This window comes from Bubalus kerabau, chromosome 11, assembly GCF_029407905.1.
Source record: "Bubalus kerabau isolate K-KA32 ecotype Philippines breed swamp buffalo chromosome 11, PCC_UOA_SB_1v2, whole genome shotgun sequence".
In the NCBI taxonomy this organism is placed as follows: Eukaryota; Metazoa; Chordata; class Mammalia; order Artiodactyla; family Bovidae; genus Bubalus; species Bubalus kerabau.
In genome coordinates, this window is record NC_073634.1 from 70,592,466 (window position 1) to 70,620,277 (window position 27,812).

The 27,812-nt window shown below is 37.1% G+C and overlaps 1 protein-coding gene across 1 annotated transcript; it reads right to left on the reverse strand.

The window, feature by feature from the left end:
• NFU1 (NFU1 iron-sulfur cluster scaffold) lies at nt 1-27,599 on the reverse strand. Its single transcript, XM_055540536.1, has 8 exons — nt 27,446-27,599; nt 24,847-24,947; nt 20,837-20,972; nt 14,908-14,974; nt 13,080-13,194; nt 10,342-10,402; nt 5,506-5,680; nt 1-164 (listed from the first exon to the last, which is right to left on the reverse strand). The coding sequence occupies exons 1-8, from the start codon at nt 27,502-27,504 to the stop codon at nt 120-122; spliced, it is 759 nt and encodes a 252-aa protein (XP_055396511.1). The 5' UTR covers nt 27,505-27,599; the 3' UTR covers nt 1-119.
• Nucleotides 27,600-27,812: the final 213 nt, after the last annotated feature.

The window sequence follows — 27,812 nt, forward strand, 5'->3', positions numbered from 1 at the left end:
TTCTCTGAAGAAAGTACATATTTTATTAATCCTCAAGTTGCTTAGCAGATTAATAATAAAAGCTTAGTACATATTATCAACAAGTCCAACTGCAGGGCCCACAGAAAACTCAAATGAGTTTAAGGTGAGTTTGCTTCTTTTTCATCTGATTCATCGTCCATAACCTAAAACAAACAAACAAACAAAAAGAAACAGAATTAAGGAGTAGAAATTGCTATTTTCATGATTTTAATTTACTTGCTTACCTAAAATACTCTGCAACAATGCATACTAATCCAGTAAGAATAAATCTATCAACAGCCCCAAAGCACAAGGTTTACATCAAAATCTGATATTCCAGCAACATAAAAACAAACTGAATATTCGGTTCAGTTCAGTTCAGTTGCTAGGCCGTGTCGACTCTTTCCAACCCCATGAACCACAGTATACCAGGCCTCTTTGTCCATCACCAACTGCCGGAATCTACCCAAACCCATGTCCACTGAGTCGGTGATGCCATCCACCCATCTCATCCTCTGTCGTCCCTCTCTCCTCCTGCCCACCATCAGGGTCTTTTTAAATAAGTCAGCTCTTCGCATGAGGTGGCCAAAGTATTGGAGTTTCAGCTTCAACATCAGTCCTTCCAATGAACAGCCAGGACTGATCTCCTTTAGGATGGACTGATTGGATCTCCTTGCAGTCCAAGGGACTCTCAAGAGTCTTCTCCAACACCACAGTTCAAAAGCATCAATTCTTTGACACTCATCTTTCTTTACAGTCCAACTCTCACATCCATACATGACCACTGGAAAACCAATGCCTTGACTAGATGGACCTTTGTTGACAAAGTAATGCCTCTGCTTTTTAATATACTATCTAGGTGGGTCATAACTTTCCTTCCAAGGAGTAAGCGTCTTTTAATTTTATGGCTGAAATCACCATCTGCAGGGATTTTGGAGCCCCCCAAAATAAAGTCTGTCACTGTTTCCACTGTTTCCCCATCTACTTGCCATGAAGTGATGGGACTGGATGCCATGATCTTAGTTTTCTGAATGTTGAGCTTTAAGCCAACTTTTTCACTCTCCTCTTTCACTTTCATCAAGAGGCTTTTTAGTTCTTCTTTACTTTCTGCCATAAGGGTGGTGTCATCTGCATAAGGGTGGTGTCATCTGAGGTTATTGATATTTCTCCCGGCAATCTTGATTCCAGCTTGTGCTTCTTCCAGACCAGTGTTTCTCATGATGTACTCTGCATAGAAGTTAAATAAGCAGAGTGACAATATACAGCCTTGACGTACTCCTTTTCCTATTTGGAAACAGTCTGTTGTTTCATGTCCAGTTCTAACTGTTGCTTCCTGACCTGCATACAGATTTCTCAAGAGCCAGGTCAAGTGATCTGGTAGTCCCATCTCCTTCAGAATTTTCCACAGTTTATTGTGATCCACACAGTCAAAGGTTTTGGCATAGTCAATAAAGCAGAAATAGATGTTTTTCTGGAACTCTCTTGCTTTTTCGACGATCCAGCAGATGTTGGCAACTTGATCTCTGGTTCCTCTACCTTTTCTAAAACCAGCTTGAACATCTGGAAGTTCATGGTTCACGTATTGTTGAAGCTTGGCTTGGAGAATTTTGAGCATTACTTTACTAGTGTGTGAGATGAGTGCAATTGTGTGGTAGTTTGAGCATTCTTTGGCATTGCCTTTCTTTGGGATTGGAGTGAAAACTGACCTTTTCCAGTCCTGTGGCCACTGCTGAGTTTTCCAAATTTTCTGGCATATTGAGTGCAGCACTTTCACAGTACCATTTTTTAGGATTTGCAATAGCTCAACTGGAATTCCATCACCTCCACTAGCTTTGTTTGTAGTGATGCTTCCTAAGGCCCACTTGACTTCACATTCCAGGATGTCTGGCTCTAGGTGAGTGTAAGTGATCACACCATCGTGATTATCTGGGTCGTGAAGATCTTTTTTGTGCAGTTCTTCTGTGTATTCTTGCCACCTCTTCTTAATATCTTCTGCTTCTGTTAGGTCCATACCATTTCTGTCCTTTATTGAGCCCATCTTTGCATGAAATCTTCCCTTGGTATCTCTAATTTTCTTGAAGAGATCTTTAGTCTTTCCCATTCTATTGTTTTCCTCTATTTCTTTGCATTGATCACTGAGGAAGGCTTTCTTACCTCTCCTTGCTATTCTTTGGAACTCTGCATTCAAATGGGTATATCTTTCCTTTTCTCCTTTGCTTTTCACTTCTCTTCTCACAGCTATTTGTAAGGCCTCCTCAGACAGCCATTTTGCTTTTTTGCATTTCTTTTTCTTGGGGATGGTCTTGATTCTTGTCTCCTGTACAATGTCAGGAACCTCCATCCATAGTTGATCAGGCACTCTGTCTATCAGATCTAGTCCCTTAAATCTATTTCTCACTTCCACTGTATAGTCATAAGGAACTTGATTTAGGTCATACCTGAATGGTCTAGTAGTTTTCCCCACTTTCTTTAAGTCTGAATTTGGCAATAAGGAGTTCATGATCTGAGCCACAGTCAGCTCCTGGTCTTGTTTTTGCTGACTGTATAGAGCTTCTCCATCTTTGGCTGCAAACAATATAATCTATCTGATTTCGGTGTTGACCATCTGGTGATGTCCATGTAAAAAGTCTTCTCTTGTGTTGTTGGAACAGGGCATTTGCTGTGACCAGTGCGTTCTCTTGGCAAAACTCTATTAGCCTTTGCCATGCTTAATTCTGTACTCCAAGGCCAAATTTGCCTGCTACTCCAGGTATTTCTTGACTTCCTATTTTTGCATTCTAATCCCCTATAATGAAAAGGACATCTTTTTTGGGCGTTAGTTCTAAAAGGTCTTGTAGGTCTTCATAGAACCATTCAACTTCAGCTTCTTCAGTGTTACTGGTCAGGGCATAGACTTGGATTACCATGATATTGAATGGTTTGCCTTGTAAACGAACAGAAATCATTCTGTCATTTTTGAGATTGCATCCAAGTACTGCATTTCGGACTCTTTTGTTGACTATGATGGCTACTTCATTTCTTTTAAGGGATTCCTGCCCACAGCAGTAGATATGGTCATCTGAGTTAAATTCACCCATTCCAGTCCATCTTAGTTCGCTGATTCCTAGAATGTTGATATTCACTCTTGCCATCTCCTGTTTGACCACTTCTAATTTGCCTGGATTCATAGACCTAACATTCCAGGTTCCTATGCAATATTGCTCTTTATAGCATTGGACCTTGCTTCTATCACTAGTCCCATCCACAACTGGGTCTTGTTTTTGCTTTAACTCCATCCCTTCATTCTTTCTGGAGTTATTTCTCCACTGATCTCCAGTAGCATATTGGGAAGCAAGTTAATTAAAACGTTGGTCTCTGTTCCTTGTTTCAAAGGAGGTTTCCAAAAGCAGAGTCTCAGGTGGGCATAGAGAACTATCATGATGAACTGGTATTTCCTAGCTCTATGACTAATATATAGAATTGACTTTTTTTGTTTTTATTTCAAAAGCATCTTATTTCCTTAAGCACAGTCCTAGGGAAATATACCAAATTGTTATTGCAAAAATATGTATTAGAAAAATGAATCCCTAAAAAAGGTAAAGAGACTAAACTTTTATAGTTGCTAGAAAATATACTAGCAACTAATTACGTTGGTCTTACTCAGATAAAAGTTCATTTTAAACCTTAGAAAAATATGAAGATTTTCATTTCAAGTAAGTTACGGAAAAATACTAATGAATACTCGAAGGAAAAAATAAAAGGATTAGTATATTTTCATGAGCTAATATATTACTCAGATAATAAAAACCAACTCTTCTGGAAAAGAAAAGGGTTATATAAACCTAAGACTATTTTATCTCTTAACCACACCTACTATAATTAAAACCAACTCAGGTTTAAAATCCTACTACCAATTCATCACCCAACCCTGGACAAGTGAATAAAAACCTTCCTTTGTCAATCTAGCAAAGTGTTAGCTATTTTTTAAAAAGGCATACAGAGGATAATGGGGCCAAAATTAATTTTTTTTAAATCTAGATGAATCTGGTTCTGATCTGAGACAATCAATTACCTCATAGTTTCTTTTGGGCTGAATAAAGAATGGATATTTACTTTCAAGAAACTGATATTTTCATATCCAATCTCAGCAGCATCCAATCAAAAAAAATTTTGTCAATCAACTTCTATTTTAGGCAAAATATTCCTAAATTTGGAATAATGTTTCTAAATATTTAACGAAAACTAGGTAAACAACATGTACAACACACAAGGCTGTGTTACAGAAGAACACAGAGACCTAGGTACAATTAAATCTCTCAAGGAACTTATCCATTACCAGAAAGCTGAAACAGACACACAGAAGCTTTGCACCAAAGAAGAGCTTAACTCCAACTGAAAAACTAATAAGAACGTCAAAGAGGAGATGGCATGTGTTGTACCACAGGACAGGTTTAAGTACTGCCCAGAAAAGAGTGCGTTTCACAGGAGCTGAGAGATGGTGCCCTCTCCTTAAAGGCACAGAATTACCTGAAGCGTTTTTTCAAATTTTTGATTTCCATATTCTCTTTCCTTCCTTGATAATCGCTCTCCAGAAGGCCTTGCCTCTTGGTTGAGAATTACAGCAGTGAAGGTCACTATTACTGCTGAGAAAAATACTGGTACTATATTCCTTAGATATCTTTGGGCAGGAAAAAATGTCGACATCAGGCTATAAATAAAGCTCTAAAACTCTATCTATAACTGTACTTTGTACAACAAAGTATGATTCTTTGAAGGGCTTCTTGCCTGCATGTTTAAGAACAAGAAGTATTTAAGTGTGAAGTAGTGGAGGGGCTCCCCTCGTGGTACAGTGGATGAGAATCCACCTGCCAATGCAGGGGACATAGAGGTTCAATCCCTGGTCCGGGAGGATCCCACATGCTGTGAAGCAACTAAATCTGTGCGCCACAACTACTGAGCCTGTGCTCTGGAGCCTATGAGCCCCAACTACTTCAGCTTGCATGCCCAAGAGCCCATGCTTTGTGACAAGAGAAGCCACCGCAATGAGAAGCCTGTGCTTCAAAATGAAGAGCAGCCCTTGCTCATTTCAACTAGACAAAGCCCGCACACAGCAACAAAGACTCAGTGCAACCAAATATTAATCAATTAATTAAAAAAATATGAAGTAGTAGAGCTCTTCCACTAAAGACTGGCAAATGTCACCTATAAAATTCCATGATGTTTCCCTTTCATAATTTTTCTACAGCCAGAACAGCAATATGCCCTCTGTTTCCCAAGTACAAAATGAAAGTGACTTATTTAATATTAACAAACTGTGTTATTAGAAAATAAATGAGGTAATATTTGGAAAACTGCTGAGCACATAGCAGGGAATTATTAACACTAAAGATAACTCTCAAAGGAGCCTGATAATAATGGTAACACAATGATATAGCAGTTGAAGAAAATGTCAGGTCATGAATTTCTTTTCTTTCCAAAAAATTCATTTTAATATTAAATCTAAACTGTCATACAATATTGGCATACCTGTTCTACGCCTTCTACTTCTGGAATATAAAACTGCAGCATGTTCTGAATTCCATTTTTCAGAGTAATGATTGAACTGGGGCAGCTGGTACAAGAACCTTGGAGTTTCAGCTGTACGATGCCATCTTCAAAGCCTTTATAGATTACATCTCCTCCATCTTCCTGCACAGTTGGCCTGTAGACACAGAATATTTGCAATATATTTAAAATAATATGTTTTTATTGAAAAAACTTAATACAACATAGAGCTTAGATTTTATATTAATAAATTCACAAAGTTAGAGCCACTTTTATAAACAAGACTAACAACATCTAGTAGCTAGTCTCATTTGTAACTTTCAGATAAAATGCCAGTTCATTCATACAAGAACTTTATCTGCTTATTGCATCTTAATCTTGTTTATCATTTAAGATTTCAAATTTCTTAATAATCATACTGATTAGCTAAGATATACTCATTCACTTCTTTTAAGTAAATGGAGGGAGACTGACATGTGCTGGCTTTTTTTTTTCCAGTTAAAACTTTTCATTGAAATATAGATAATTCAAAAAAATGCATAAATCACATATGATAAATTCAGTATATTTTAACAAACTGAACATATATATGTTCTAGACCAAGAAACAGAACACTGGAACCCCAGAAGTGCCCCCTATTCTTCCTTTTTACTACTCCCCCCAACCAAAGGTAGCCATTATCCCAACTGCTATCACCACTGACAAATTCTGCCTGCTTTTTAACTTTATAGTTTATAAACACAAATTCCATTTAGAAAGCATAAAGTATTAATTTTTTTAATCTGGCTTCTTTTTCTCTTTGCAAGATTTGTCTACATTGTGGCATACAGTAATAGTTCATTCAACTTGACTGCTGCAGAGTATTCCATTAAGTGAATATGCCAGAATTTATCCATTCTTTTTTTAATATCTATTTTTTACTTATTTATCTCTTTGGCTGCTCTGTATCTTAGCTGTAGCATGTAGGATCGAGTTCCCTGACCGGGGATTGAACCTGGGCCCCCTGTATTGGGAGTATGGAGCTTAGCCACTGGACCACCAGAGAAGGACTCATTCTATTGTTGATGGACATCTGGGTTAATACCAGCTTTTGGTTTTTACAAATGGCACAGCTATGGAGATTCTTGCAAATGTCCTATGGCATACTGCTGCTGCTGCTACGTCGCTTCAGTTGTTTCTGACTCTGTGCGACCCCAGAGACGGCAGCCCACCAGGCTCCCCCATCCCTGGGATTCTCCAGGCAAGAACACTGAAGTGGGTTGCCATTTCCTTCTCCAGTACATGAAAGTGAAAAGTGAAAGTGAAGTCACTCAGTCGTGTCCGACTACTAACGACCCCGTGGACTGCAGCCTACCAGGCTCCTCCGTCCATGGGATTTGCCAGACAAGAGTACTGGAGTGGGGTGCCATTGCCTTCTCCATATGGCATACTAATAAACTACAACTGAGAATGTACCCAAGAGTGAAACTGCTCATCAAGAATAGGTTTATGTCCAGATTTAGTAGCTACTGCCAAACAGTTTCCCAAAGTTATTTAAACTCATATTCCCACCAGCAGTACACGAGAGTTCCTGTTGCCCCACAAACTTGCCAACAATTGGTGTTGTCAGTTTTAATAATTTTAATCATTCCAGTGGATCTGCAGTGATGTTTCATTACAGTTTTAATCTGAATATCTATAATGAGGTTGAGTATTTTATGTTTACTGTCATTTGGTTATTGTTTTTCATGAATTGTTACTCCAGTGCTTTTGTGAAGAGACTGCTCCAGTCTCTATTTGATTGTCTTTTTCTTAACATTATGTAAGAGATTTTAAATATATTCTGACATACATATTATCAATGTCTTCTAATCTGCGCTTTGCTTCTTCATGGTAAGTGATATCTTTTGATAAAGGAGTCTTATTTTTATTATAGTCTACTTTATATGTCTTTCTCTTAAGTTTTCTTATGTCTTGCAAAAAAAAAATTTTGCCTATCCAAAGGTCATGCAAAAACTCTATTTTAAATTTCCTTTGTGATTTCTTTGTTGACCACTGGTGTTTTTGAAGAGCACTGTTTAGTTTCCAAATATATATAGATTGTGTAGACACCTTTTGGTAATTGACATCTAGCTTAATCTAACTATAGAAAATAATAATTTCAATGATTTGAATCCAGAAAATTTGTTCAAGCTTGCTTTATGATTTAGAATATAGTCCCGTTTAGTAAATCTTCCATGTACACTTGAAAAAAAATAAGTACTTTGCTCTTGTTGGGTGTAATGTTTCATGCATGTCAATTTAGTCAGGTTTGTTAATCATGTATATAAAACTCTCGTATCTTCACTCATCATTGTATGTGTTTGCTCTACTTGTTCTGAGAGAGATGTGTTGGTCTTCCACTATAATTGTGGATTATCTATTTCTCATTTTAGTTCTGTCAAATATTCTTCATCTATTCTGAAGCTCTTATTAGATGCATATGTTTAAAATTAGTGTATACTCCTCACAGAAATTACCCTTTTATTATTATGAAAGATTTCTCTTTATTGCTAGTAATGTCTTTAGCTATAAAGTATATTTTGTCTGATATCTGTACAACTATACCAGCTTTCTCTTATCCATTCTTTATATGCTATGTATTTCTCCATCTTTCTACTTTCAACCTTTCTTTGTCCTTATAGTTAAGGTATAGTTAAGGTACTGTCCTTATAGGCAGTATATAGCTTTTTTTCAACAGGCAATCTGACAATTTTATTTCTTGTTAATTAACCTATATACAAACTCCAATACTTTGGCCACCTCATGCGAAGAGTTGACTCACTGGAAAAGACTCTGATGCTGGGAGGGATTGGGGGCAGGAGGAGAAGGGGACGACAGAGGACGAGATGGCTGGATAGCATCACCGACTCGATGGACAGGGGTTTGGATCAACTCTGGGAGTTGGTAATGGACAGGGAGGCCTGCTGTGCTGCAATTCATGGGGTCGCAAAGAGTCGGACACGACTGAGCGACTGAACTGAACTGAACTGAATATAGATTAGTGCAGACTTCCCAGGTGGCTCAGTGGTAAAAAATTCGCCTGCCAACGCAGAAGATGTGAGTTTGATCCTGGGTTGGGATGATCCACTGGAGAAGGAAATGGCAACCCAATTCAGTATTCTTTTCCAGGAAAATCCCATGGACAGAGGAGCCTGGCAGGCTATACAGTCCATGAGGTCTCAAAGAGTCGGACCCGACTGAGCACGCACAGCACAGCAAAATACATTATACTGTTATTAATTCCCAGATAATGCCAAGAATGAAGAACACTTACTCTTATACTTAGCACCTTATACATTTTTGTCACATATTTAAATTCTACATATATTAAAAAGTCTACAGGATATTGTGAGACTTTTTTTGGTCACATATTCTATGTCTATCATTTTTTTTTTGGCTGTATTTTCCATTCTCTTTTCTGTGCTTTAGCTGGATATTTTATACTGCCCTATTAAAACATTCCAGTACATTAATCTTCTCTCCAACAGTATCCAATGTGACATTCAACTAACCTAATGAGTTCTTAAGTTTAGCTATTGTATATTTTAGTTTCAGAATTACTTTTTCTTATAGATTCCAGTCTTCTGATGAAATTCATCTGACTTTCTGTTTTCTCTAACGTTTTATTCACAATCATTTTAAAGATCATGTCTGATAACTCTCACATCTAGGTTATCAACGGATTTGTTTTATTTTCTGTTGGTTCAGTTTCCAAATTCTATGACTAGTAATTTGGGGGGGGCGATAAATGATGGACAACGTATATGAAGAACTAAAGTGACTTGGGATTATATTATACTAGAAAGGGTTCATCCTATCTTGTGGCAGCAGCTTAACCCGCTGTGGAATTAAGTTTCACAAGGCTTGTCTACCTCTGGCTTCTCTCTTTCAACGGTATAGTTCTCTAGAGAACCCAACTAAGAGCCTGGATGTTCTTTGAGGCCCCACCCTCCTTGACAGATCCTAAACTCCAAGTTTTATCACTCCCAGCACCATAAAACTGCCAAAATTCTGCTCAGGTTTTCAACTGTCTTTTGTTTCACTTCTTAGTCTCTTTCCTTTCACAGCTAAAAACAACTAAGTGCCTTGTGGGGAGAAGCTCTGAGTGCCAAGGCTTACATTTTTCTTTCCTCTGGGGTCTTGCTCCTTAAAGTCAAAGCTTCATTCTTCCAAATCTCAACAAATTTGCTGAAAGTTAACACAGTTTCTCTGTTTCTCAATAGCTGCTCTTTGCCCACCTTCTCATATTCTAACCTCACACCAAGAATGAGTAAATGCCCCAAGAGAAGCTTCAGTGTGCTTCCCCTCTCTACAGAATCTTATTTGCTTTGGCAGCTATATCATACTGTTCAACAACAAACTTTTTGTGTATTTTACCTAGATTTTTTTGGAATTCTCAGCAGGACCATTGGTTTACTATAAGCAAAAGTGGGGCAGCAGCCTGAAAAGAGGTACTCCTTCTCTCCTCACAGTTCTCCCAAACACTGTTAAGTCATTTTCTTCTTTCTAAGAAATCTGGTATTATAATAATATCAAATCCAAACAGTGACCATGAAAGATAAATTACATAAATTACTGATTATATTTAGACAGAGTGTTATACATTTTGGAGGGACCTTTCCTGGTGGCTCAGATGGTAAAGAAACTGCAGACTTTAGAATTCAATTTCTGTGGTTACCTACTTTGTTTACATTAACTTATACTTGTTTTGGAACTCTACTACAACCTCAGAGACAACCAAAAACTTATTGCTACACTGTAGTGTATCTGATCTCAGGTAGAAAGATGAACACATACCGTATTCTAGTATCTAACAATTCCTTAATCATTGCCACAACTTCATCATCATCTTCAGATCCTAGAAACAATTACAAATAAAACATATCAACAAAAGAAATTTTATATCCATGCAAGTACAAATATTAAAATAAAGTGATTTTAACTTAATGTCTCATTAAAAAAAGCACAGAACATGCAACTTGGTATAGTGAAATAAGTGATGGGGGAAATGGAAGGATCATTCATTTGATTCTCTGAAGAAAAACTAAGGCGCACTGATCAACATGGTGATAACTGTGAATATACTGAAATAACATGATCTACTAATGATGTTAGGGTTTTAATTTTTTGGCCAATATATTTGTAAACTTTCATCCTTCTCAAGGATTGAAAAGGAGCAAAGAAAAGACACTGCCTGGATCCTGATGAAAACCTTGAGACAAAAAGGCATTTTTAAAGTTTTTTTTTAACTACTTTTAAGTTAAATTTCTAACCCCTCAATTTAGTGGTTTTCATGATGACAATCATACTAAGTACAGATATAAGCCTTATGGAAATTCTAAAATGTTCTACAAATCTGAACAAAAACCTTGTTTTTTCATTTTGTTTCATTTTTTTCTTTTCTAGAAAATTTATTTAATTTTTTATTTTTAGCTACACTGGGTCTTCGTTGCTGCACACGGGCTTTCTCTGGCTGCAGGGAGCAGGTGCTACTATCCAGTTGTGCTGCAGGAGTTTCTCACTGCGGTGGCTTCTGTTTTGGAGCACAGCCTTTAGCGTGCATGGGCTCAGCAGCTGTGGTGCAGGGGCTTAGCTGCTCCGAGACATGTGGAATCTTCCCAGTCCAGTGATCAAACCTACATCCCCTGCGTTGGCAGGCTGATTCTTAACCACTGGGCCACCAGGAAAGTCCATTTTTGTTTTCCTTTTTACTTTGTAAGGTTATATACAGATCTTCACATATGTCTATTTTTGTGGGTTTTACATTTATTTGGAAAAAAATCTCTTTTATCATTGGGAAAACTAAAAATACAGCTAATTCAAATTACATTGTGACCAACACTAGGATTCTGGCAACAATATAAATACCAACATATTAATATTAAATTTTATCAACTTTGATTTTTTAAATAAAATAAACAGAATATAATTAAGTTAAAATTCTCTTACATCAGCAAACCTAAGCTCCTTTTGCCATCATCACCTCTATAGGCAAGCTCTATCATTAGTTTAGTATATATCCTCTTTCTAGTGCATGTTTACATTTACATGTCTATATTTACATTCACTGTTATATAGCTTGCTTTTTTCTATTTGCTGCTGCTGCTGCTAAGTCACTTCAGTCGTGTCCGACTCTGTGTGACCCCATAGATGGAAGCCCACCAGGCTCCCCTGTCCCTGGGATTCTCCAGGCAAGAACACTGGAGTGGGTTGCCATTTCCTTCTCCAATGCATGAAAGTGAAAAGTGAAAGTGAAGTCGCTCAGTCGTGTCTGACTCTTCGTGACCCCATGGACTGCAGCCCACCAGGCTCCTCCATCCATGGGGTTTTCCAAGCAAGAGTACTGGAGTGAGGTGCCATTGCCTTCTCCTTTTTCTATTTAATATAGACCTAAAAGGTTTTTCCATATCAGCATATAAAGATGTGGCTCAATTTTAAAAATAAGTGCATAGTAATTTTTGTATGAATTTGTCTTCTTTTGGCTAGTTTTTAAATCATTTGTTTCCAGTTTGCTGCTACTTCTAACAATCCTGCTACTTACATGTTCGTGTAAAGTATTCATCAGTGTACTTTTACAAATATATCTATGAGGTAAATTTCTAGTGCTGGGTCGACAGCCTTGTGTATTTTTACATTTTGGCAGAGGCAGTCAAAGGCTCTCAAAATGATATATCAGTTTTACATATGTATCTATCAAGAACACATGTAACTATTTCATGTATTATTTAAAATTTGCATAAATGGTATATTTGTAAGAATCTGTAAATCTTCAGTCTCCTTTTACCACTTAATATTTTTTATATCTTTTCACATCGGTATCTCCTAATCAAGCTCACTCCTTTTAACTGCTAATATATTTTTAAAATATTTCAATGAACATGTTGAAATACGTTGAAATATGCTTCCACATGTTGTCTTGTGTACATTTATCAGACTCATTTAGAGTATATATCTAGAAGTTAAACTGTACTATTTAAAGGTGATTATACAAATGTTTGTGTGTGTGTGTGTAGACACACGTGCATGCTTAGTCACTCAGTCGTGTCCGACTCTTTGCAGCCCCATGGACAGCAACCCCCCAGGCTCCTCTGTCCATGGGATTCTCCAAGCAAGAAAACTGGGGTCGTTATTATCTTTAATAGTGTGTTAGAAATGATTCTAAAGTAATTAAGGCAGAAAGGTAAACTTCTGTTAAATCTGAGAGAAGAGCAAGCTTATATTATTTTGAAAACAATAAAATAATATGTTATATTATACTATACTATAATATTATAAATATTATAACAAATAATAGTAGTTTGAAATTTTTATAGTTTAAATTTTTAGTTTATAATATATTCCATGTAAACACACGTTTTATAAAATGATGGGTAAAACTAGTATACATGAGGTTTTATCCCCTCTGGAATTGGTTCCAGAGCTCAATAAAGTATAATGACAAAAATCTGTTTCCCATGCTTTCAGAAATCAAGACAAATGTGAAGAAACCAGAACAATTTTTTTAAAAAGCTAAATATTAATTCCCAACACATTACCTGCTTCTCCTGAAGGTGTTTCCTCAGTAACTAAAGGTAAGCCAGATGCAAAGAAATCCATAATTGTAGCATAGATATCTGGTTTCAGTAAATTCCAGTCTAATTCTTCATTCTCCTGTAAATATTTGAAGGAAAACATTACATTTTCATCCAAGAGCAAAGACAAATACAAAACAATAATGTGAATCTTGTAGGACTCTTTCCCTATTTATATTCTATAACATGCAATAGCACTCATTTCTAGAAAATATGTCAGTTACTATTGAGGAGCTAGCTTATAATGACTTTTAGAAGATACAATCTTAGAACATATCCCATTCAATCATTCATCAAACCTGTATTAAGTGTGGTGTGTGTACATGCTCCATAGAGGGGATATCAAAATGACTAAATGATACTTTTTCATAAGGTAAAAAGAGTTGGATTCTATTTTTAGAGTGGATAATAAACAGACTTCCCATTCTTTTAATAGGATATAACTGCTTGATGAACTATACAGGATATCCTATGACTATTTAAAAAATTCAACCTATGTATATTACTTAAGAGCATCAAAGACATAACTGTTGAACCCAAACTATAACATGTCTCATCTATGGCTACTGTGCTAGAGGACTTGTGGACTGTCAACAAGACTGGTATCCTTAAGAAACAATCCATAGGCTTCCCTGGTGCGCAGTGAATAGAAATCCGCCTGCCAGTGCAGGGAACATTGGTTCGACCCTGGTCTAGGAAGATTCCATATGCCTTGCAGCAACTAAACCCATGGGCCACAAACTACTGAGCCTGTGCTCTAGATTCCGACGCCTTCTCAGCCAATAAATAGTTGGAAGAGGTTGTTTGCGGTGACAAGAATAAGTATTGTAATGAGAAATTTCTAGTCCACGAGCTGTAACTACTGAACTCATATAGTGCAACTACCGAAGCCCACACACCACAAGGAAGAGCGGCCGCCACTCGCCGCAACTAGAGAAAGCCCACACAAACCAGCGAAGACCCAGTACAGTAAAAAATAAAAATAAGTAAATCAGTAAGAGTCATCCTTCCAAACTGCTTAAGAGGAGTTCATCGAATACTTTTGATTTTGATGCAAAACTGGACAAGAGATTAAGTTCAGCGCATATATATCAATTATACATTTAAAAGAATATGCGGTTTAAATTTAAGTAATTAGTTTCTCATTAATCTAGTACACTTAAAAATGAAAGTCTTTTGTACCAAATATGATCTCAGATATTGGATGGGTATAGCATATTTAGCTTGATTTTTTGACATTAAGAGATTATCCAAGGGTTGCAGAAGTACACAACCCACTGCTCTCATCTGTGAAGCTCTAAAGTGTCATTGTGGGATGGCAGGCTGACACAGAAATGTGCCAGGCGCCATTTTATAAATGCTCACTGTGAAAGAAGACAAATATTCAAGCATTCTGTTGGTCATATATATATATGTTTGATATATATATTAATATATATATATATTTGTTAATTTATTTGCTTCTTTTTGTACTCTATCAGTGTAAGCTAAAAATTAGTAAAAACAATACTTGGAAGCCTAAATTTTAGTCCTGCCAAGGTTGAGTCTTGGACACTGCATTTAACTCTCTGAAGCTTATGTTTTTCTTTCTTGAAAAACAAGAGATCCAGAAGTTAATTTCAACTTGTGAATTCTATTAAATAATTATCTTGAGAAATATGAGAAGTAAACTTGAGATTTTTAATAACAGCATGTGTAAAACACATTAAGAATGGATATTCTGGACAGCAGCAATGGACTCAGAAAAAAGCAGAAGTACATCACATCTTGTTTTATATAATACTCTGCTTACCTTTGTGACAGTGATGAAATCTGGTCCAAAAAAGACACTTTTTACCCCCTCAATCCTAAATAACTGCCTGTGAAAAAATAAAAACTGAGAGGTAATAACTCAGTTGTATCTGATACTTTTGCAGTCCCATGGACTGCAGCCCGCCAGGTTCCTCTGTCCATGGGATTTCTCAGGCAAGAATACTGGAGTGGCTTGTCATTTTCTTCTCCAGGGGATCTTCCCAACCCAAGAATTTAACCCATTCTCCCGCATTGCAGGTGGATTCTTTACCTCTGAGCCACTGGGGAAGCCCTGGGGAATGACTAAACAGATTGGGAATAACCATACAGTATATCAGATCTTCCCCAATGTCTCAGCAGTAAAGAATCCACTTGCAATGCAAGAGACGCAGGAGACGTGGGAAAATCCCCTGGAGGACAAAATGGCACTCCAATTGCACTCCAATTGCACTCCAATATTCTTGCCTGTGAAATCCCAAGGACAGTCTGGCCTAGGGTTATTGTCCAAAGGGCAGCAAAGAGCGGACAGGACTGAGTAACTGAGCACACACAAACTTTGTACCAACAGTATTACTTGGCAGTAAAGAGAAATGAACTACAGATCCCTACAAGAACAAGGATGACTCTCAAAATCATCATACTAAATCAAAGAAGCCAAACACAAAAGACTACATGGTTCCATTTATATGAAACTCTAGAAAAGGCAAAATGGTAGTAGATGGTTAGGTAGCATCACTGATTCAATGGACATGAACATGGGCAAACTCCAGAAGATAACTGAGAGACAGAGAGGCCTGGTGTGCTGCAGTCCATAAGGTTGCAAAGAGTTGGACAGAAGTTAGCAATTGAACAACAGGGTAAGAAGATACCAGGGTGAGAGATATATTAACTACCCTTTCTGTGGTAATCATTTCACAATGTGTATGTGTATCAAATCTTCACACTGTATACCTTAAACTTATACAATGTTTTATGACAATTATATCTCACAGAAGCTAGAAAAAACATTGTTATTGGATTAATTGATCATTTTTTATTTGGTTTTATCTTTTTTTAATTAGATAATTGTTTTACAAAGTTGTAGTTTCTGCTATAAAACAGTATGAATCAGCTGTTAGTATACGTATATCCCCTCCCTCCTAGAAAAAACATTTCTTAATAAAATCTTAAAAATTAAGTCATTGCCATAAAAAAAAGTTACCAGGAAGTAAAGCAAGAGGAGACTGAAAACAAAGGGAAATGAGGGATCTTTTGCTGTGATAAAAATGTTTTATATTTGTATTTTTTTGGTGGATACACAATTGTATATACTTACCAAAACCCAATAAATTGTACACTGGAAATTCCATGATTTTTATTGTACGTAAATTATATTTCAGTAAAGCTAATTTTTAAGAGAAAGAGGGGCAGATTATAATTTGAAAAACCCTTCAAAGGATTTTGAAATACGGCCTCCCTCCCCAGTCACTGATACACGTACCACACCTAGCAGACACTAGAGCAGTATCCTTTTCCCCTAACTTTAGGAATAAAAGCTGACATACTCCAAGGAAGGTCACAGTTTTCCTTTTCTTTGTCTACCATTGCAAGAATGTTATCAAAATTACTGCTTTGAAGTTGTTTAGGAATTTTTCTGAAACAATGTCAGCTAGGTCCTTTACACAACCACTTAATGTTAAATCTGCAAGTCATCACAAAGTTTTTGGTTGCAGCTTGCTTGTTTGCTTGCTAAGTCACTTCAGTCGTGTCCGACTCTGTGTGACCCCAGAGACGGCAGCCCACCAGGCTCCTCGGTCCCTGGGATTCTCCAGGCAAGAACACTGGAGTGGGTTGTCATTTCCTTCTCCAATGCAGGAAAGTGAAAAGTGAAAGGGAAGTCGCTCAGTCATGTCCGACTCCTCGTGACCCCATGGACTGAAGCCCACCAGGCTCCTCCGTCCATGGGATTTTCCAGGCAAGAGTACTGGAGTTGGGTGCCATCGCCTTCTCCGGGTTGCAGCTTATGATGCAATAAATAAAAACACAGACCTCTAAGTAGGACCCTTGATTAGCACTATTAGCAAAGCTTTTTTTTCCTCCAAATGAAAGCACTCTGCAAAAGAAGACACCTGATCTATGTCAGGGGATGCAATGGTAAAGAATCAGTTTGCCAATACAGGAGACGCAAGAGGTGGGGCTTCAGTCCCTGGGTTGGGAAGATCCCCTAGAGTAGGAAATGGCAACTGGCTCCAGTATTCTTCCCTAGAGAATCCCATGGACAGATGACCTTGGCAGGCTGTACAGTCCATGGGACTGCAAAGAGTCAGGCACGACTGAGCAACTGAGCACACACATGGGCCATATCATGGAGACTGCTTGGAGGAAAGAGTTCAGAAGTTCTGTCCCTAAAAGAAAGAAAAAGCTGAAATAGGAGTTTCAAGCATTATTATAAATGCTTTGTCATTTAGGTTATTTTCCTTGGGACAATTTCAACTCATCAATGTAAACAAAATATGATACCTAGAAATGAACATACTCTCCCAAAGGTAGTCTAACTTGTTCTGAATACAAAAACTATTACCTCTCTTATGCTGGACACTAGGACTCTGTTTGACTGACTTTTTAAAGCATATTTCTAACGTAATTGAGAGGTCAGATTCTTCTATCCCATAACTGTGCTAGGCATTTAAAAAATTTAAGCACACAGCTTAATACTTATTCTTGCTAGATTTTATCTTATTTGCTTCAACCTATCATACAAGCCTAATAAAACTTTTTAAAATGTCTCTGAATTTTGTCATCCAACAGATAAGCAAATCCTATCATCTGAAAAACTGATAATTATACTTATTAATGTTGCTGGTTTTTAAAATGTCTTGAATAAACATGCCAACTACAGAGATTCAGAGCCCTTTCACATGTCCTTAGAGGTAGGTCTACCCTCTGCTTGTATTTCTTCATCTTCTCTACAAGGTTAGGAAAAAACAAGTCAAATGCCTCCCTGAAGTCAGACATATTACTGTTTACTCATTCACTCAACTAATATTTGAATACCGAGTAACAGACACCGTTCTAAGCATTAGGGACACGGTGACCAGTAGGACAGACTGCTTTCCGTCCTCATGTTTACAGCAAAAATATTCTCTGCTAAACAAAATAAGATTGACTGAAGATAACAAATTCTGTAAACACAAGAAATGGGTGACTTCTAAAAGATTAACTTGAAAAGGGTTTTGGCCAATTGAACATCTGACAATGATCTCCAACCAATTTATAACTGAATCAATTTGGGCTTTTTTATTTTTACATTTTTAAAAGTACTAAATATGTGAGCTTATATCTGATGTACACATTTCAAACTATTGGGCTTTCCTAATAGCTCAGCTGGTAAAGAATCACCTGGAATGCATGAGACCCTGGTTTGATTCCTGGGGTGGGAAGATTCCCTGGAGAAGGGAACGGCTACCCACTCCAGTATTCTGGCCTGGAGAATTCTCCGTTATCAGTTTGATATACATTCTTCCATACCTTTTTTGTCAGTGCATTTTTGTGTTTTGTTTTCATACACATAATAACATACTGTATTCACTGTTTTGCAACTTGCTTTCTTCACTAATAGTATGTCTTAGATGTCACTCTATAACAGTAAATATGGTTCTTCCTCATCCTTTTCAATATCTGTGGGCTACAGATGGACAAAGTTTATCTAACTATCCATACTGATGAATATTTAGATTGTTTCCAACTTACTACCATTATGAACAGGGATACAATGAACACCACTGCACACAACTTATGTATATACGTGTTAATTCTTTCAGGCAGTGTTTTTCAAACCTACCAGTAAGTTGTAAAATCAATTATGTAGTAACCAGGATTTTATTCAATAAAATAAAACAGAACATAATAACGTAAAAAGCACAAGAAAGGAAATATAACCAAGTTTCATACCTTATAAAGGCAAGAACTATCCCATCAAACACTTGTTTCATATATATATACACACACACACACACACACACACACACGTATGTGATTCATATATATATATACACATATGTATACACAGATATAGGTATATCTTTGTATATATATGTGTATATGTGTATAGTGCATCATAATATAAAATATTTCTTACTGTGGCTTGTATTAAAAAGAACAAAAAAACAAATGCTCTAAGATATCTTCCAAGAAGTGGCATGTTTAGGTCAAAGGAAATTTGCACATTGATTAACTAGAAACTTTAAAAACCACTCTTGAGATAAGCATATTTCTGTCTTCCCTAAATGAGACACATAAAATGGCTGTGTATATACAGAAACAGTTATCTAAATTTTATTTTCTCAATATCCTTGGCAATCAGTATCAGACTTGGGTTACCAAAAATTTCAATTGATGTGACTGACTTTAACATTTTTTATTTTAAATGATTTCTCTAGCTATCAGTTTAAAAGGGGTTTTATAATTTTATCCTTTGTGGCTTATCATCTGACATACATTTAATATGTCTTTATCTAGTGAATTTAAAAATTGTCACCACTGAATGTAAATTGGTACAGCCAGTATGGAAAACAGTAAGGCAGTTCCTTAAAGAACTAAAATTAGAGCTGCCATATGATTCAACAATCCCACTGCTGGATATATAGCCAGAAAACATGAAAACTCTAATTCCAAAAGATACATGCACCCTAGGATTCATAGCAGCACTATTTACAATAGTCAAGACATGGAAACAACCCAAGTGGCCATCAACAGATAACCGGCTTAAGAAGATGTGGTAAAATGAAATATTACTCAATGATAAAAAAGAACGAAATAATGCCATTTACAGCAATATGGATGGACCTAGAGAATATTATACTTAGTGAAGTAAGTCAGAGGAAGACAAATACTGTAAGATATTACTTAAATGTGGAACCTCAAAAATAATACAAATGAATCTATACAAAACAGAAGCAGATTCAAAGAAATAGAAAACAAACTTACGGTTATCAAAGCGGAAAGGAAGGGAGCAACAAATTAGAAGGATGGGATTAATGATAAAAACTGCTGCTGCTGCTGCTAAGTCACTTCAGTCGTGTCTGACTCTGTGCGACCCCATGGACGGCAGCCCACCAGGCTCCCCCGTCCCTGGGATTGTCCAGGCAAGAACACTGGAGTGGGTTGCCATTTCCTTCTCCAATGAGTGAAAGTGAAAAGTGAAAGTGAAGTCGCTCAGTCGTGTCCGACTTTTAGCGACCCCATGGACTGCAGCCCACCAGGCTCCTCCGCCCATGGGACTTTCCAGGCAAAAGTATGATAAAGACCACTACACATAAAATAGATAAGCAACAAGTATATACTATGTAGCACAGGGAATTACATTCAGTATCTTTTAATAACCTATAACAGAATATAATCTGAAAAGAAAAATAAAAAAATCACTTTGCTATCCACCTGAAACTAACACAATATTGTAAATCAACTATACTTCAATAAAAATGAATAAAAACTGTCACCACTCGATAGTTTATTAAAAATTCATGCCACATCTAATAATTATCATCATTTATAATTCTGAGAGGAATATTTTAGAAACTACTCCATTTTGAAGCATCTAGAAATTCAGCTATCCTTGAGAATAAAATGAGCACATTTTTATGTTTTTTTAAAAATAGCGTTTTAAAGATTTAGAATGGATATCTGCCATATTACCATTTTGATAGATTTTTTAAAAGTAAAAATATAAATTCTATTTAGTCATGCTACAGATCTCTTAAGTACATCACTTTTCAAGAGAAGAGTTTCTTAATATCAAATCTTGTTTTTCTTTATTGTTTACCTGAAAAGAAAACAATCTTTATACTGAAGAAATGCAACACACATAAAAGTGCAATAGCTAAGGCTACCTTAACTCCTGAAGTCAGCTATTTATGTTTCTCGGTAAAAGCAAATAAAAAATAATACTATACCTAGCCAGAGGGGAGCGAAATGCTGTAGCTGGTGTGGGAAAATCCATGGTCCTTGTCTCAAGAACTGGTTTTCCTGGAATAAACTTTAAACTGTTGGGATTTGGGGTATCTTGTGTTTGAATAAACATGTATCTCACTAAAAGAGAAAAAAGAAAAAGGAATGTTATTCTAGGAAAAATATTAGTTAACAAGCTTATGGACTATGAAGTGCTCATTTTCAGAGAACCAAAAGATATAAGAAAAATTAGAAAACAAAAAACTAAAGTTTTCTTGCTCAAGCTTACAAAAGAAGAATTGTTAAAGATAAGAAACAAATTTATCAAAATATTTAGGATAATTACATTGAATTTTATATTAATATTGACTATTTATATAGTTTTGTTACTCAACAGACTCTAGCAAAATTGTATACCTAAGTAGGAAGGCATATCATAATTCAGCAGTCTTTGATGTATTCTCTTTGGTAACTCAATTACCAAATTGGCTATAATTACAAATCATCATCACTTCCCAATGTGCTAACATTTTTAAAAAACAAATAAATTTATCATAATATTTATTTTATGCTTACTCATTACATGTCAGATACAGGGTTGAGTGCTTTAAATATATTTATGCCTTTAACAATCCTATGAAGAAGGTATTATTGTTCCTACTTTATGAAAGAAGAAACTGAGACTTAGAAATTACTTGTTAAGTTACTAAAAGTTAAATAACTTGTCCAAAGGTATAGTGACATTATAAATCATCATATAAGTGAGATTCCACGTGAATTACTTTTCAGGATATTTTAAAATTATCTTCAGAAATTCTTCTGTTTCTTGTAAGGCCATGATTAGATTGAGAATAACAGAATCCTGAATTTCCTAGCTTGCTATTATGATAACAGCTTGCAGGACAAAAAGATAATACTGAGGTCTTAATAGTTTACAACTATTAAACAGGTTCTGGTTATTTATGATAAAAATAAACTTAGTTAAAAAAAAAAAAAACAATTCTCACCTTAGAGCAGTACATGGAAATAGGTTAATTTATTGAGTAATTATCATGTGTTGCATATGGTGCTAAGCACTTTATGTGAATTATATCATTTAATCCTTACATCCTGCCAAGGAAGCACTGTTTTTATCCTAATTTATAAATGACCAAAATAAACCTCAAAGTCACCCACCTAGTAAGTGACAGAGCCTGGACTCAAGCCTGGCCAATTCCGTAGCACGTGTTTAACCACTGTGCATAGTGCCACTTCATACTTACTACTGCCAAGCAGAAAAGAAAAAGATATTTAAGCTCAGTCTTTCTACCCTGTCATAATCCTCACATCATCTGTCTTAAGAAAGAGTAAAATATCACAAAGTAACAGTTTTATTTTAAATTAGAAAATGATAAAATTTGGCAAAACATATGGTTGGTATAAAAATACTTCTCTTAACTATTACAAAAGAACACTCTAATTTGACAGCTGAGATTCTTTCTGCACCTCTCCAGACAATTCCAGCTAACTGATGGTGAGTCATTTCCTTGGTAAAGAAGAGCAAAACTCCCATACATTTTGCTTAAGTCACTGTCTTGTAAAGATATTGGTTGGTGACTTGGTGACCAGACAAATCCTATTAAGGAGAAAAATTTAAAATGATAACCTCCACATTGAAGTACCAGGTTGGCCTGAAAGTTCCTTTAGTTTTAAAATAAAGAAATTTTAAGCTGTAACAGTTTTTGCCTGGTCATCAAAGAAATACGTGGTCTTGTGTTATCTTGATGGAAGATTATGCATTTTCTGTTGACTAATTCCAGACACTTTTCTTTGACTGCTGCTTTCAGTTGGTCTAATTAGGAGAAGTACTTGGAATTGTTTGGTTTTCCAGAAGGAGCTCATAATAGACGACTCCCTTCCAATCCCACCTTTGGATAATGACCGGCCTTTAGTGTGTTGGTGGTGGTTTATTTAGCTTACCCCACAATCTCTTCTGTTCCACATTATTGAATGGTACCCACTTCATCACCTGTCCAATTTGTTTTAAAAATGGAACATTTGCATTATGTTTAAGTAGAGAATTGCTCACCAAAATACAGTCAAGAAGGGTTTTTTTGCTTATGTAGAACCCAAATATCAAAGTAAGTAACATAACCAACCTGGTGCAAATGATTTTCAGTTCTTGATTTGGATATATTGAGTGTGTCGGCTATCTTCAACATGGTATAAAACTGACTGTTCTCAATTAATGTCTCTGATTGCTACCAACTTCAACTGGTCTATCTGATCATGGAGCATCATCCAGTGAGAAATCTCCAGTGTGAAACTTTGCAAACCACTCGGACATATTTGGTCAATCATACTACCTTCTCTATATACAACGTAAATCTTTTTTTGCATTTCAGATGCACTTTAACCTTTCTTGAAATAATAAAGTATAATATGCTGAAAATGTTCCTTTTTTTCCTCCATCTTCAATATTACAGTAACTATAAAAAGTTCTTCAAATTCGATAAGCTTTTTAAAAATGCATGCTGATATGGCAGCTGTAGAATACAATCTAACAAAATTGTTTTGAATGAAGTTAAAAACAACTAAGCGCTATTAAAGCCATCTTATGGAAAAAACAAACAAACAAACATTTTGGCCAACCTAATACCTGATTTAAAATATTTATACTTCCAAGCAATAAATTCCTCTGACAAGGGAACAATTTTTCAGACTGAACATTATAGAAAAAGCTGCCGCCACTTTCTGTAAATACACAGAAAATAAGGTTCTTTTAACCCTGTTTCTGACCAATCATTCCTGGGGCCTTTCTTAATAATTTATTGGTAGCCAAAATCTCTGCACATATTAGGCACTCTGCCAATATTCAAATAATTAAATCTGGCTTTATTCTGCTTACTCCATTTGTGTGTAAACCTATAAATGCAGAAAGAAAAAACTTTAGAAATACCTGAAGAACTATAAATGTAAAAAATATTTTGAGAATATAATGTAAATATGTCTGAAGTGGACAATATGACCTTATATGATATTACTACATAAATGTTAACAATGAACAAAGATACGTCAAAAACAGCAATCTGACTAGGCGTTAACAAAATCACTCCAGTTACAGTCTAAATTAGACTTAATTAGGTATTTCAAAAATGACTCTCAGCTCCAACATCCAGAAAGATCCCCAGAAAGTGTTATAAGGGTTACAAGAGAGAAAGACTGCTGTAAAATCTTTCCTATTATGCTTGGTATAGTAGGTAACAGATTAAAAAGTAGACATAATCTCCCCCCAAAATACAGGTTAATGGTTCCTGACGTCAATATCAAAGACTAAAATAAGCAGGTTTCCAACTTGAAAGCCTAGATGACTACATAATTCAGTTCCACAAAATTTAAGTCTAATTAAAGTAGCTTAAGGTGAATTACTATTTATGCCCAAATTGCTCTGTGATTCAAGGAAAGAGGCAAGGAAGGCAATCCTATTTTTGCCCCAGGATACAGGGGAGGTAAGGTCTCTACCCTGATCCAACTCATGCCATAAGACAGAGTCGGCCACCCTCCAGAGAATGGCCATAAGCAGTACAAGACAGCAATGGAAATGGAGATGGGCCAAGAGCTGAATCCAAACTCTTACAGCTCCATAAGGTAGGCATTCACAGACAGACAGACAACACACCCTTGCCCCAAGGTTCCCTAACCACATGACTGTGGTCACATTGCAAAAATGTTCAAATCCTATCTTCATACCCATTTGTAACTTCTTTTTATATCTCCATTTCAGAAATTACTTATTGAGCAACTCTTATGTTCCAGAACGTGTGTTACACAACATGCTAAGATTTCACAGATTTACTGGACACTGTACTCAGGATTCTTGAAACTTAATGCCAAATGATATGTGTAAGCAAATAATTAAAGTGTGATTTATGATAGAAAAAATGTTATATTCTTTTTATAAGCATCTGAATAGAAAATTTACAAATTCTCATTGTTTTCGTTCCGGTGGTTTGCTCTAAAAGAGATGAAATTTTACCTGTGTTACATAAGGTTGCAGGGAGTGGGAAAAGCGGTCTTTGGACAAACTGATGCAGAAGCTGTTTCTTAATTGTATATGGATTCGTCACATGACAGAATCTATATATAAAAACAAAAATGACATTTTAGGAGATAAGCTCAAGTTTCTACTTCTCATATATAAAAAAACCACAATGAAAATAATAACCAAGATGAATTTTCATTTTCCATCAACATTATTTCCACTCCCTTAGGCAAGCAATATCTGCAAACAATTTAAAAACAAGAGCTCAAGGGGAAATGTACAACCTTGAAAACTGAGTGTACACAGAATATTGTAATATTTGGTGTAAAAGTTCCAGACTATTAGCTATGCATGAAGGAGGCAAAGCTACAAACGTTTTCCTTTTTCAGATACAAAAACAACTAGGTAATAGAGTCACATGGTTCAAAATTCAAAGGGAATAAAAGTAAATACAGTGAAAAGTCTCCCTCCTTTTCGGTCTCTACCACTATGTTTCCCTGGAAAGAAATCAGTTCAGTTCAGTTCAGTCACTCAGTCGTGTCCGACTCTTTGTGACCCCATGAATCGCAGCATGCCAGGCCTCCCTGTCCATCACCAACTCCTGGAGTTCATTCAAACTCATGTCATCGAGTCGGTGATGCCATCCAGCCATCTCATTCTCTGTCGTCCCCTTCTCCTCCTGCCCCCAATCCCTCCCAGCATCAGAGTCTTTTCCAATGAGTCAACTCTTCACATGAGGTGGCCAAAGTACTGGAGTTTCAGCTTTAGCATCATTCCTTCCAAAGAAATCCCAGGGCTGATCTCCTTCAGAATGGACTGCTTGGATCTCCTTGCAGTCCAAGGGACTCTCAAGAGTCTTCTCCAACACCACAGTTCAAAAGCATCAATTCTTCGGCGCTCCGATTTCTTCACAGTCCAACTCTCACATCCATACATGACCACTGGAAAAACCATAGCCTTGACTAGATGGACCTTTGTTGGCAAAGTAATGTCTCTGCCTTTCAATAACCTCTGCTATTTGTTTTGAAAGGCATTTCAAATGCCTCCAAAAGTCTAACAGAAAGTATACTATTCTCCACCAAACTGCTAAAGAAGTCCACAGCCTATGTGCTTTTGATTGGAAACATATTGACCCTGTTTTGTATTTCACCCTGAATATAATCAGAATGGAGTAACCAGAGTTACAAAATTTCCCAGGTGTTGACTGGCTATTCTTTTCATGGATTTGACAACTTAAAAACAAAAGGAGAAGGGAAAAACAAATAGTACTGGAAAAGGAAACAAAAAGAGACATTAGTTGTGAAAATTTTAGAAATCTGATGTAATTACTTTAAAATCCAGTTTACTTTAAATATTAATACACCCATCCATTCCAATTTTTATTTCACTGAGGAATTTTAAGCATATTTATGATCATTTTTTTTTACATTTCTGATTATTTTCACCTGCAAAAAGGAGGGGCTGTCTTCATTTCTGTCCCTAGCCACTAGCCTGATGACTTACCTCGGTTCCTCATTTCTAAGATGAAGTTGATATTTACAGCTACCTCATAAAGATTAAGGCAAAGATGGATCCAAATAATCAATGTAAAGTGATTAAAACAGTGCTAGGCCATGTAGTACAATTGTTTATTAAATGAAATTCAGGTTTGGGGTGAAGATATTTTTATCTATAGCACACTCCCTAAATCTTGGATACCTTGGACTATGGAAGGGCATCGAGGATGGAAAAGGCAGAAAGGACAAATAATCTGAGAAGAAATGAGTCTAGAGTAATAGAACAGTAAAGGTGAGTTAAATTATTCCAGGAATAACAGAGGGAGACAAGAGGTGACTAACAAAAAATCCTTCTGCAAAGCTAATTTTTTAGGAAATGCATTTCAACTTTAAAAGCATCATTAGCACTAAACTCCCTAACATTGAGGAGGTCAACCTTTGTTAGGCCCTTTGCTCCTTTTGTTCCATTCGAGAAATCAGGGTACAACAGCTACTTAAGCCCTCGGTGCCTTTCGCCTAATCAATGTTGACAGATGTCAAAGACAGTGCAAACAGAAAGAGGAAAGACAAGGAAACCAAGAGGGTTTAGTCGGTAGGAGTGGGAGGGGGAAATATAGGGTTCTGGATGCACATGAGTTCCATCACTTCATTGCTGTGTGACCTCAGACAGGTCACGTTCCCTTTCCGGGCTTCACTGAGAAAATGATGACATTTTGTCTGACATTCTGATTTTGTGTTTAAAAGACAGAGGAAATGCACGTGGTAGAGGAGCTGGAGGAGCCACGATTTAAAAAGAGCTCCTCAGTGGGGTCCCTACAGTCGGTCTCTGAGAGTCTCCCCACCGCAGGGATTCAGGCACCGGGTCTCGGAGCCTGGGACCAGGAATGGCACGGTCCGCCAGAACCTGCGTCGCAGAGCTGCCTCACCGAGAGCTGCCCACCTCTAGATTCAAGTCTAACTCGGCGATAGGAGTGAACCTAAAAGCAAGGTCAGGGGCACTTCTCCCCACTCAGTTTAAGAGAGGGCGAACGGGACGACCACCGCTCAGATGGCTAAGCCCAGCGGCACCCTTATGCAGTTCCGGGATCACCACCTACCGCCTCCGCAGCCCCGCGGCAGCGGCAACTCCCCAGGCCCGGCGGGCCGCCGCCGCCATCTTAGTCCGAGTGCGCAGGCGTAGGACAGGACTCTCGCCCACCCCCGCCTCCCTCTGCCTTCGAAGAGGTGCCGAAGCCCCGCGCAGGCGTGAGCGCAGGCGCAGGTCAGTTGAGATCCAGCAAGGCACCGGGAATAGCGCACCCTACTGGCCACTCGCGGCGCTGCTGCGGACTGGCCCGGCGGACTTGAGTCTGGCTATTTGGATCCAGTTCAGTCAGTTCAGCCGCTCAATCGTGTCTGACTGTTTGCGACCCCAAGGACTGCAGCACGCCAGGCTTTCCTGTCCATCACCAACTCCCGGAGCTT

What these genes read in the sequence shown, in the direction of transcription:
- NFU1 (XM_055540536.1), bottom strand. Translation starts at nt 27,504, where the DNA reads ATGGCGGCGGCGGCCCGCCGGGCCTGGGGAGTTGCCGCTGCCGCGGGG. An exon ending in AACACCTTCAGGAGAAGCAG is followed by an intron (nt 10,403 to 13,079) that starts GTAATGTGTTGG and finishes AATTGTTTCTAG; the next exon opens with GATCTGAAGATGATGATGAA. An exon ending in TTGTTAGATACTAGAATACG is followed by an intron (nt 5,681 to 10,341) that starts GTATGTGTTCAT and finishes CTGTGTCTACAG; the next exon opens with GCCAACTGTGCAGGAAGATG.